The sequence below is a fragment of the Schistocerca cancellata genome, chromosome 4 (assembly GCF_023864275.1).
Source record: "Schistocerca cancellata isolate TAMUIC-IGC-003103 chromosome 4, iqSchCanc2.1, whole genome shotgun sequence".
NCBI lineage: Eukaryota > Metazoa > Arthropoda > Insecta > Orthoptera > Acrididae > Schistocerca > Schistocerca cancellata.
Window position 1 is genome coordinate 227026503 of NC_064629.1, and position 13773 is coordinate 227040275.

General features: G+C 42.5%; 1 protein-coding gene across 2 annotated transcripts in view; it reads right to left on the bottom strand.

The window, feature by feature from the left end:
* The window catches only part of LOC126184920 (transcription factor 12), a 742430-nt gene that overhangs the window by 660589 nt on the left and 68068 nt on the right, over positions 1-13773 (bottom strand). For both annotated transcript variants that reach the window (XM_049927589.1, XM_049927588.1), the window contains exon 2: positions 9737-9783. In XM_049927589.1, the coding sequence (XP_049783546.1) occupies positions 9737-9783 (47 nt within the window). The remainder of the gene's footprint in view (positions 1-9736; positions 9784-13773) is intronic.

The window sequence follows — 13773 nt, forward strand, 5'->3', positions numbered from 1 at the left end:
TGTCTAGATAAACATTACACGTGACATTCCATTTATACAACCATCCCGTGTCAATCGGATTATCTGGAGCATAATAACAGAAACGTGAAACATTTGAATTACAGCACAGCTGCTTCAGAAAAGCTACATTTCACTACAGCTGCCAACGATAATCACACAACTGCCTCCCAAAATTTTGACAAGTGTTGAACCCTTTCATGCGGGTGGTTACACTTACAAAAATACTCTTCTACCCTGGCTCTCACGTTTAGTGCACACTTTTCCCCACTCTGAAAAACTTTTGAGTTCCATTTTCTGAATCACCCTGTCACTCCTAGGGCAGTAGCACTTTCTCGTCTTTGTTTTCGGTCTTTATCTCGTATTCACGCCCTGAGATCTGATGCACTTTTTCGTATACTTTTAAAGGTTAATATATGGGTCGTTTAGTCCTTTAATCACCAGACCCACGAAATTTATTATTAACGACGGAGCACCGTTGTTGTAGCTGACTTTCTAAAACACAGTTCTAATAAATACACTCCTGTGTACACGTATTGCAGAAAAGCTTGCTTCGAAAGCAACGATATTACTAAACTGCTCAAAAGAAGCTTTTGAACCACCTGCATCTCTGAGAACGTCTGCGCTCTTAAATTCAACCGCGCGACTGCTACGGTCGCAGGTTCGAATCCTGCCTCGGGCATGGATGTGTGTGATGTCCTTAGGTTAGTTAGGTTTAAGTAGTTCTAAGTTCTAGGGGACTGATGACCACAGATGTTAAGTCCCATAGTGCTCAGAGCCATTTGAACCATTCTTAAATTCAAGAGCATGGAACGAAAGAGTGTTGTGGAACTAAAAAATAGCGTTATTGTGAAATAAAAAACAAAGAATATACAAATTTAAAGGGCACTTTGTTCGAAAGTGCACATCTGTGAAATAAAAATCTGCTGCTGCGTACCATTCAATACAGTATCCTTGGCATATTGTCCACAATATGCTACTCAAACCTGTCTCACTCTCGCACATAATCCAACATTTCACAGAACTGCTATATTCGATGCTTGCGCCTGAAGAAATACACTGATCTGCAAAACTTAAGGACGAAATAAATAATGTACCATTTCTTATGAAGTAGTCGGTGGAAAAAGAATGAAACGGCGGGAGCATGTTGACAAAGGTCTACCCCAATCTTGCACAGAAATCTGGACGTCACATGGTGTTAAGTCAGCGTGACTATACTGCCATATGGAGCTCGCAAACGTAACATCAGGAGGGTAAAGGAACGGAAAAAGTCTGTGTGTCAATCAACGAGCCGTTACGGTGCACTGTGGTGACCCAGAGACAACAGCTGAATGGCCGAATACGGACAGAATCATGGGGACACAGGAAGGAGGGCGAAATGTGACGACTGTAGCCCAGGAGTTTGGTATTGCTCACAGCATTGTTTCACATGCATATGGAGCTTTCCGAACTACAGGCACTGCAGCCCGTAGTAGAGGAGATGGTCCGACAATGTCTACCCACGTCAGACAGCAGGTGAAACTGCAACCGTATTTAACAGGCGTGCAATACACGAAATATCACGCTACACAGTGGCACAGTGACTGCACCGGAGTGGATCTCTTCATCCGACAACTAGTACCTTGTGTTCCGTTGACACTCGCACATTGGCGGGGCCATTTGCGATTGTGCCAAGAGCATAGGAACTGATCCGACGAGGAATGGGGTTACGTGTTGTTCTCGGATGAGAGCAGATTTAGTCTGAGTAGTGATTCTAGACGTATCTCGAATGGCGAGAGATGTCAACACGTAATGCATCCAGCAACATTGTTTTGGTGGTCTCGTAATGGTGTGTGGAGGCATAATGGTGCACGGGCACATTGGCTTCCACATCTTTGAACACATTACACTCGCCAGTCAACATTATTGTGACGCTGTACTTCACCATGTGCGTCTTTTCAATGCGCCCGGCCCCGATTTCATTTTTATGGACGATGTGCGACAGCATCGAACAGCGCAGGCGGAGGAGTTCTTGAGACGAGAAGATATTTAGCGAATGGCGTGGCCTGTCCATTCGCCCGCCTTAAATTCCATCGAATACCTGTGGGACGCCGTGGGGAGACGTACTGCTGCACGTTCACATGCGCCAACGACTTCGAGCAGTTGTCAACCGCCATCGTGGAGTGAAACGCCCTACCACAAGAGCTCCTTACCAACATTGTGGCCAGCTTGGGAGTACGTTGCAGCGCACGCATTGCTGTCCGTGGTGATCACACACACTATTAAGAACCATGTCCCGCCTTTTGCAACGTCCTGGTGTCATCACAGACAGCGGTGACTTCAATGTAATTATTGTCATGTTTGTTCGTCTCATTGCGTGTTTCTTTCAGTTACCTTCTGCACTATACGGTAGCAATTCTTTCTATTGTAGTCCAAGTTTCACAGACCTATGTCACTTGGCAGTGATACATCATGCAAAAGTAACTTTCGTCCTTCAGTTTTGCGTATCAGTGTAGAATCATTTCCACTTCTAGGCCCCTTTAAAACAAGAACAGTCAAATGCGCGGATGAAAATATTTTTCACGTTTAGTGAAAAGTGAAGACAATCAGTACAGAACAAGATGATACTTGTTGATTCTGAAGCAAATAGAAAACTTGTCTCCATTAAGACAACGCACGCACTGAAGCCTGTTTACTGCTAGTCATGCAGAGTCTGTTCTGATCGGAAGCTTACCTGTAACGGAGAAAGCCAAAACCATGTGGTGCGACAAGTAATATCAAATAGCCGACCCAAACTTCTGATTTCACTGAATTAAGCATCTACGGGAGAGCTGTGTATATTATACCGCTTCCTAATTTGCACCACTGCTATAAAATTCGTATCTCTTGTAATAACCGACATTTGGTGAAGTCAGTGTGAACTATGTACTTCCTTGAACTCTACTGTCAGCTATGAGCTGTGTGTGTTGAGAAAGAGGTGGTCTAAAGACAGCGTTTATTTTGTTATTTTAATGTATTTCGTGTACAGAATTACTTCTTTAAGTGGCAACATAATGTTTCAGACAGTTCTGTCAGTCATGACTATGTACTGTGGTTCGTTTATTAGAAATTGACAGAAAATGGTGACGTTGCCTTTAATATATGGTTGTAAGTTTCCCGTATTATACCGGTAAAATTTGAGAATCTTGCTCATATAGTGAGCTTTAAGAGAATGGATCTGACATTATTAATGCAACATGATGCTTAGAAATGTGGTGAATTTTGTGTTCTTTAAGTTATTAATTAAATAATTATATTGCTATACTGCAACACAAAGTAAAGGCGTTGGAAAATGAAGCATAGATGAACTGCATTTACCTGGAACAACATATCTCATTAGAGATCACGCATTAAATGAATATTCATGCATTTAAAATGTGCCTAAGGCATTTTAAAAACAGAAACGGAAATGCAAACTGGGACATAAAAAACTTTTGGCCGCAGTGAAGCGTGTTCCAACGAAGTTGAAAACTAATTGGAACAGCATATTCCTACATTTAAAAAAAATATGTTAGGTTTAAGAACGTATAATGTAAGAAACCTTGCGTTCGACATCGCATAAGAAAACGGATTGCCCCATAATTTCAATCCAGAAGAAACCATCAAGAAAAAACTTGCCAAATCCCAGGGAAATGAGGGAAGCTTCAACCAAAACTTCTAAGACAAGCGAAAGGCCTGTGAACTGAGGAGCAGTCCATGCTAAAAAGAAAAATCTAAACTATGCAAAGGAAAAGAATTTGGCACCGCAGTTCCGGCTGTGGAAAGTGTTTTGGATGCTCTGCTAGGAATCCACCACAAAAACTCATTCGTAAAACAAAGGAATGGTATAGAGAGTCATGCGAGGAAGATAGAATGGGTGAAATGATCAGATGCATGAGATGAAAAACGTGGATTCATTCAAAGTGAGCAGGGGTGGGGAAAGGAGAGAAACAGTTATATTGGACTGCCTCCAAATAGATGCAGAAACTGCAATGTGGAACATTTTGTTAAAGTGAGACTTGTATGTTTCTTTAAACTCAGGATGGTTTATAATGGATGTATAATTCATTCATCCACTGATACAAATTAGGAAAACAGATGCCTCATTTGTGACGTTTGCAGATGTTCAGAAATTTTAGCGTAGTGTGTATTTTTCTCAGAATTTCCAGTCTTCACATCTGATACCAAGAACGGCATCCTGCAGTAGAGCATGGCATGGTTTAAATAATTTTGTAGCTTACTCTTTAGGCTACAATAAACATAATCTCGAAAGTGGTACAATTTAGGCAACTCTTCCCAATGTGCCTCATCCACAGTTGAGGAAACAACAACCAAAACTTTTTTTTAGTGAAATTCGGTCTTTAATGACACGGTTCTGCAATCGAGCAACTGTAAGAACCTCGTATGGAAGCATGCCGTTCATACGCGATAACGTTTGGACACTCGACACCGAAGAGTAAGATAAGGCCTGTCTGGAACCTCAAGCAAGGCTTAACATTTGCGAGTCTCCAAATAAGAAACTGCTGATTAAAAACGTCGTATGTGCGCTATTCTAGTGGTATCATTCCTCTAGATAAGACACAACTCGCCTGACAACTGATAGGGCATGTACCTTCTGGTGAAGACATTAATACGACCCAACTCGTAGGCAGCATTACATCTGTCATTGCTGAATAAATTTCAGAGGAATAAAAATTAAGACACAGCGAAACTGTCATTAAAGAAAAAAAAAACTGGCCTGGTTATTGTAAGGAAGTGTCTCAAGGAAACCACCTGCAATCTGGACAGGTGAATACCGTGTAAGCTCTATTACGCGGTGGTCCAAGTATGTATATAATAAACAACCAATCGCTACCTGTGAGATCATATGCAAGCTTTCCTTGGTTAATCAGTCAAGAACAACTGAAGATATCATAGGCCGCACCAAACAAGGCAACATTTTTGCTCATACATATTCAAAAGCAGAGTACAGCAATTTTTGCCTACAGTAGTGGGACGCCACTGAGATGATCATCATCAACGTAGCACCATTCGGTCCACATGGCGTGATAGTCTGGGGCACCATCACGGATGATTCAACCATACACGCTGCGGGTAGTCGCAACAGCGACGCAACGAAAGTTTTAGAACTATCTTCAAAGCATTTCTACAACCGTATTTCACCAAGACAAGATTCGTACACTGTTTCCACGAAATGTTTATGACCACTACTTCGCAAAGGAGGTATTGCTATTCCCATCCCAATCTTTTCGAATGACGTGTCGTCCATGATACACACTTCATGCTCGTCTAGACAGTCGAATTTTGTAATCGGATGGTAACTATTTCCAATAGCACACGGAGGACACTCAAAGTTTGTTTGATCCGACTGCCAAGACGTTTAGATGCGCTGCTAACGTAGTCATGCCTTCACCCTACACTGATTTGGGGCCTATAATATTATTTTTAGGAGAGGAAATAAACTCAAATTTTATGAAGCTACTGCAGTTTCTTTACGTCTCAACGGCAATGAGTCCTGGTCCCTTACCAAAAGAAATAAGTATGACGGAAGCGCCTGAAATGAGATTCCTCCCAGCTGTGAAAGGATGTAAAAAATTAGATAAAATGAAAATAAATTTCTTACGGAAGAGTAAATAGCTGAACTGAAAACAATGTGATATATGACTATAGAAGTAGATGGGAGCACCATGTGGAAAGAACGGCGATCGCAACTACAAGCCGTGAAAAGCACTGTAACTATAATAAGTCATTTTCCTAGAAGATATTACGCTAGTATCATTTAACAGAACTTTTTGCCTTCATAACAACCATCAATTTGACGAGGTTCAAATGGCTCGGAGCACTATGGGACTTAACAGCTATGGTCATCAGTCCCCTAGAACTTAGAACTACTTAAACCTAACTAACCCAAGGACAGCACACAACACCCAGCCATCACGAGGCAGAGAAAATCTCTGACCCCGCCGGGAATCGAACCCGGGCGTGGGAAGCGAGAACGCTACCGCACGACCACGAGATGCGGGCGAATTTGACGAGGAAAACATTCTTCAGGTCTACCATAGTCAGCTAAAGCCAATCACTGCTGATTAAATCCTGTGTTTACAAAATTGCAGGTATTTTTATAGCTATTTATATAGCCTCACCCCCTTTCCTCGTTTGCTAGGGGATTAAGAGCAGGTGATTCAGTGGACTAGTCCCGGTGCGATAAGGCGCCCGAGTTTCACCAAACCAGGAACATGTACGCGCAGCACTGTGACACGGCTGTCGTCCTCTTTGAAAACGAGCCCCCACAACACAATCATCATGATGTAGAAGAAAGAGAAACTCATTTACCCAGAACGTTGAAATGAACAACCTGGTTCACGTTAATGGTAACCTGAATGAGTGGGCCCAAATCATGGTACGAAAATACCCCGAAACATCATTACAGAACCAACTACAGCTTAATTACAGGCTCCACACGCTTGTGGGTTAAATGCCATATTGCGCCGTCGGGGCCAAGCTACACGCCTCCAGTTACCTACTGTCGAGCTTCTGTGTTGTTTGGCCACTGAAGACGTGCAGGTTTATGTACTACTATGAGTAATGGCCAGAAACTCAACGACCATTGCATATAGCTACCACCGCAATGGTCGCCCAGAAACTGGTTGATATGGACCTGCATTATCAGACAATAGTAATTACAACTGGGTACGAAAATGACTGTCATGATACTCGTCTCCCACCCCTGTTGGTAAGGATCTCTCTACGACCACTTTTCTTAATTCGTGTTACTAATAAACGGGTGCGAGTGGTATACCATTCCTAGTAAAAATGTTAGTCTATCCGTGTAGAAACACCATCAAATCTGGCAACTTCATTCACTTGTGTTCATCAGCACGTCCAAACACTATACCTGCTTTCTGCCACTGCCACGTCTCCACATCAACCATTCTTACTGTGTTGATTCCATACAACCATACACAACACTACACTGCCATTACTTGTGTCAGCTGTGCAATGCCGCATGATTGCCTGGTATCAGTTCTACATCATTTACACCGCTCGAAGCAGTCAGTATTTGCTTATAAGCGGATGACTAATATTTTGAAAGTGCTACCGTGTGAAGAAAGACCAAGAAGAAAGGTTATGAATAAAGCTGGTCCACAAAGACCGAACAGGCGTCACAGCCAACCTCTGAGTGTGAAGATCATCATTCTACTCCTCAGCGTATTCCATCGTTTCTTGTTATAACTACAGGTCACACACAAAACACGTGTACTTGTTTTCTGATAATCCTTCATAGCATTGCCAATTTCACTAACTACACTATCTGATCGGAAGTATATAGACATTATTACTGGACATTAATACGCAGTGTGTTCCACCCTTTGCTTTCATGACAGCTTGAACTGTATGAGGTTTCTGTCAGTAGAAGAACGGCAGCCCATTCTTCCTCAACAGCCGGAACCACAGAAGACAATGATGATGTTCGACTGGTCTGCAGCGACGCTGAAGTTCCAAATAATTCAAAGGTGCTCCTTCGGATTCAAGTCGGGATGCTGGTCAGGCCACTCCAATTCTGGAACGTTACTGCCCACAAACCACTGAATCACAGATGCAATTTTATGACAGTATGTATTGTCTTGCTGATATAATCATCATCTCCAAACTCTTCCTCTGTTGTACACGGCCATAATGAGAGTTCACATCATTCTGCATTTAGAATTTTATTAAGCACAAAGTGGGGCCACACCTTCGCCTTGAAAAACACCCCTATATCGTAATATGGCCTCCATACTACACATGACTGCAAGTAACGTTCTCCAGGCATTTGCCAAACCCACACATTTCCATTAGGCTGCTACAGGTTACAGCACCATTCATCCCCAAATCACTCCTTTCTTGTCATCGACTGTCCAATGGTGTCGCTCTTCACGCCACCTCAACCATCACTTAGCATTGACTACAGAAATGTGTGGCTTATGAGGAGCTGCTCTATCATTTTATCCCATTCTTTTTGATTTCCTACGCGCAGTCATTGAGTTAGTTGGACAGCCCGTAGCACATGGAGATCACGATTGATTCCTTCCTCTGATTTTATGCGACTTTTTTTTTTTTACAAACATCTTCCGCAATTCTCGACGTCCCTGTCCATCGGTACATGTCTGTCTGGTCTTGGTATAGCTACAGTTGTTCCTTCGCGTTTCCACTTCAAAATCACATCAACGGCCGAGTTGGGCAGATTTAGGTGGTCTGAAACGTCCTTGATGGATCTGTTATTCAAATGACAATCAATGACTAATCCACTTTCGAAAAGTCATCTGCTCTCCTGATCGATTCATTCTGCTGTTACTGCTTCTACAGTTACCATTTACAATACAATAACCCCCCCCCCGTCTCCTTTTGTACTGGCAAGTCCGCCTCTCGTGGCATATAGTCGTCAATTATTCCGCATTACACATGGGCGTTTGGATACTTTTCATCATATAACTTAAGTAGCGCCTACAGGCAATTAGAGAATCGTTCACAAGTATAAGGCGCAGTCAGATGGAAAAAAAACGAAGTGATTATTATTTCAAAAGTAATCGCCATAACTGTTAATACCTTCATCACACTGCGAGACAAGACTGAAGATGTCATCGTGGAAAAATATTTTCGGTTGCCTGCAGAATCATGATACTATCCCAAAGCATATCTAGAGCTTCGATCGTCTTTCTTCAGGGCTCCAAAAATACGGAAATCGCACGGGGAGAGATCATCACTTTAAAGAAGATGTGTAAGGGCTTCCCAGAGAAACTTCTGTAGCACATTTGAAAATATGTGGCATCGCCCACACGTTGCCACGGTCGATTCGAGTACGCTGCGGAAGTGTCGCTGGGAAGTCGTTACACATCCAACATTCAGTCTCCGATCTCTCCCCACGTGATTTCCATATTTTTGCAGTCCTGACATTCATGGCCATCGATTTTCTTCGGATGAAAACGCACACGCCTGGATACAACCACCGTTGCGTAGACAACCGCAATTTTTTTTTTTTTTTTTCCGTAAAGGCACTGGCCTTCTTGTCTCAGTGGTATAAATTTATTAACAGTTGTGGCAATTACTTTTGAAAAAAAAAAATAGTTTACTGTTACTTTTCGATCTGCCTCGTTTTCATTCGACTATCCTTCATATTTTCAGTTCATAAGAAATTATTGACCGGTGTTGCTCAGTTATGAGACAATTGTTGAGAGGGCGTAAGAAAACATGACCTTGCACCTGAGCAGGTCTGTTCAGAAACCTCTTGCACAAGAACTGCGTAATTGTTGAAGAACTCTAAACGTGGTGGTGATTCCCAGATATCATTAATGAGACAACACACGCAAATTCAACAGGAGCTGAAGTATGAGAATCGTGAAGACTTTTTGAGGAACTATCTAAGCATTCACTGAAAATTCAGACAGAGGAAACATAATGCAGCATATGTGCGGGAGTCGACAGACCAGAATACCGTCACCGATTCGCTTCGCGCTGTCACGTACTTGTAACACGGTCGGCTGAAAACGAACAGCATGCTAATACTTTCAAGAAAATAATTTGAAAGATAATTTGCGCGAAGCAATATTTTTTTTGTGCGGAACTGATAATATTTGTACGTTTATTATGTGATGAGTTCGTTTTAAAATCACGAAATGAAAGTTAAAGTGGAAGAGGGTACAGACAGACTTATAATGCAAGGAAAGAGTCTGACGCCCTTGTAGATATATTCGTGACTACTCACCATGCCATTGTCCATCGTGCCATAAGGAGACTGGAAACCGGGCTTTTCTGAAACAACAAGGAGTTGCGTGAGCACACTTTGAAAACACATACGACGATAGAACGAAACGACATGCTAGTATTAGAAATAGTTTGGATACATGCATCCCACCTATACGTCATATATACGCAAGACGATCTTGTTAAGTACAAAATCAGAAAAATTATGACAAAGATATCCAACCACATTCTTGCGTCAAGCGTGCTTGAATTCCGATTGAACGGCTTTCTGCGACATGTGTTGCACGCGAAACTGAAAAGTTTATGGAGGACATGGTTATCAAATTATACTCTCATTTGAAAGACTACGACAACATGGAGCGAAAATACCCACATTATTCGAATTGTCATCCCCTGTATGTTGAGACGATATAACGAAGCTTCCCTAAACAGATTCATAACAGAAGACAGACATAGAAACCATCTGTCAAAGAAAGAATACACCATCAAATTTAATTTTTGTTCTTGCTCAGCTATGTAGCCGAGACAAAGTCGTTAAATCGTAATTCCAAGCGTGGTCTCATTCATTCCACTCACTACATTTTCATTACACATGGAGCATCACAAAGTGGGTTCTAAATATCTCCGACCTGACCTTTAAAAATAGCACCAATTTCGTTTACTCGCGAGTGACAAACTTTGCTACCTGTAGCATTACATGCAACTCGCTATCTGTAGCATTTTACTGGTGGTGAACGTGTAAATAGCTTATTATGTTCCTGGGTACAGCTCAGAGATAAACTTCACTAAAGAGACGATTTCTCCAAAATCAATGGGCGGCGTTAACAGAAGCATAAAAGAGAAGAACAATTACGATTTTAACGCCCTGGCGACAACGAGGTTATTTGAGACGGAGCACAAGCTCGTTTCAGACAAGAGTGAGCAAAGAAACCGGCCGTGTTCTTTTCGAAGGATTAATCTCATTGAATTAAGGAAACTACAGGAAATCTGTATCTGTATTGCTGGACGGGGATTTGAACAGTGCACCTAATGCAAATACACTCCTTTAACCGTAGCGTCGCCTCAGAGCAAGGGGGATGAAGCTTGACAGAAAGGAAAACAGACAGTAGCTCTTCGGAATTCATACGCGAAAGATGCAGAGGTGGGGTGAACAAAAGTGTAGATAAGATACGTATGTGAACATTTACGTGCACTGGATAAAATATCGGTGTCTGAAGAAAGTCTGTAAAATGGAGGAGTCAAAAGATTTTTTGTAAACTGAACGATGAATGTAACATTATATCAAGCACTGAAAAGAGGAAAAACACCTCCAACATAATCTGTAGGCACTCGACAGCTGTATGAAAGAAGACAGGAAGATAGACTGGGTAGTTTTACAAATTATGGAAACGAAATTTTTTCCCATGCGTACATGAACTACTACTAAGCGAGTCATGCCATCAATGCCTCGGATGAAGAAATGAATGAAGGTTAGAATTTAACATTCCATAGAGGACTAGTTCATCAGCGACTGAGCACAAGCTCCGGATTGTGATGTCTGGGAGACGAAACCAGCCATGGCCCTTTAGACCGACTCTAATTCAGAAAAATCTACTCGGGCTACGCAGACAAGGTTTGCACGCCGCTCTTCACATTAACAAAACAATGTCTTAAGCACTGCGTAATCTCAATCGCGGTTTTATATTTGTCGCATATAATGGAATGCCAAACGAGGAGGACATAAAAGAGGGTTTAAAAGTGAGAGCACTCTCTGCCAGACGATTTAAAGACTGCTAAGATTAACGAATATTGGTGCTGAAAAGCAGCTGTACTGCAAGCACTCTACATGGTATCCACGGAGGAATTGTCAATATTAAGGGATATGGCAAGAAATATCTTTCAAATAAAGAAGTCTAGTGAGCGTGGGCTCTAAAATTCTAAAATACAGACCTAAAGAGCTATGAGCACATGTTTAGTAGAAAAAAGTAGCGAAGGCGAACAAGTGGTCTTAAGGTACGCACTTTCTGGTCCATATTTACTGGGTATTTGTTCTTGTTTTGGTCCACATTACCATCTCCCAAATTATGGAAAGGCAAGAGCTTGCTGTATACGAGATTTGTTTCATAGTATCAAAGATGAAGTGTTCATACAGTAGCTGTTAAGGTATGCATGCACCTTTGAGCCCATGTTTACACGAATTTTTTGTTTCTAAAATTCGTTCCCGTAATATCCCTGAGTATTGGGGTTGGGTTGTTTGGGAAGCAGACCAGACAGCGAGGTCATCGGTCTCATCGGATTAGGGAAGGACTGGGAAGGAAGTCGGCCGTGCCCTTTCAAAGGTTCAAATGGCTCTGAGCACTATGGGACTTAACATCTGTGGTCATCAGTCCCCTAGAACTTAGAACTACTTAAACCTAACTAACCTAAGGACATCACACACATCCATGCCCGAGGCAGGATTCGAACCTGCGACTGTAGCAGTCGCGCGGTTCCGGACTGCGCGCCTAGAACCGCTAGACCACCGCGGCCGGCCCTTTCAAAGGAACCATCCCGGCATTGCCTGGAGCGATTTAGGGAAATCACGGAAAACCTAAATCAGGATGGCCGGACGCGGGATTGAACCGTCGTCCTCCCGAATACGAGTCCAGTGTTTAACCACTACGCCACCTCGCTCGGTTATCCCTGAGTATTCACCATGCCTCCCGGGACCACCTGTATACGGTCGTAGCATCCTACACAACTCCTGTTAGATACTGCATTTCCATTAGTTTCACTATCGAGAATAACTTTATGGAAGATTGCTTGTACACAGATTTGTCACCAGGGATTGAAAAACAACACTGTCGCACCCATCAACACAAAATGCCAAGTGAATTGCTGCATCGAAATACTATCAAACAACAACACTATTTAGAGCAAAATTCTGTGTTCAGACATACTAACCAACCTGGAACAACTTCACCTTCTCCACGACATTAGCATGGATTCCGAAACCACCTAAAACTCTAAACTAAACTCGCACTCTGAGTCATGGTTAGGGATATGTAGACTGTTTCTAGACTTTCAGAAAGTTCTCTCTTTAGAACCACATCGATGCCTACTAAAGAAAATTCGCCATGCATACGACTAGACTGTAAACTTCATAACAGACAGTAAACAGTAAGCACCATGTATTCCTGGGTAGGGTTGTTGGGGGGGGGGGGGGGGCAGGAGGAGGAGACCACACAGCTAGGTCATCGGTCCCATCGGATTAGGGAAGGATGAGGAAGTCGGCCGTGCCCTTTCAAAGGAACCATCCCGGCATTTGCCTGCTGGAGTGATTTAAGGAAATCACGGAAACCTAAATCAGGATGGCCGGACGCGGGATTGAACCGTCGTCCTCCCGAATGCGAGTCCAGTGTGCTAACCACTGCGCCACCTCGCTCGGCCATGCATTCCTGGATACAGTCTTCCACAAAGTAAAAATTTAAGATGTATTCCTGGGATATGTACTGTGTTATTTCCGTTCCGTTGTAGATTAATTTATTTTATTAGTTGAAATGCTAGAGTGAGATGGCGCTGTTACCTACTAAGAAGCATTAACGATTCACAATTTTCGTAATAGCAACCACGTGCGAAGACTAGCAACTACCTCCTAATGCAGAGAACTTTAAAGTTGTTAATGGAGTCAGTCATGTCACACAATACCTTGGAGAAAAGTGTATTATGTGAAGGTGAACGATCAAGCAAGCTCAGGTGCGAATGGCAGGGTCCATTCATCGGTGGGACTAAGAGAAACGGCAGTGTTCCCACGAACGAGGTTGTTAACTAATCACACAATTATTTCCTACTAGAATACTGCTTAAGTGTGTGGGATAAACATCAGGTCAAACGAACAGGGCCATTGTGTGTATGCTAATAACAATAAGAATGGACACAGACTTATCTGACTGGCGAGTGTGTGTAACAAAGACGCTGAAAAAATTCAATCAGGAGACAATCGAAGAATGCCTATTCAGAAAAGCTCAAGAAGTTTTCCGGGCGTAATGTAGCAAGATTTCTCAGTCTCATGAGCAACTT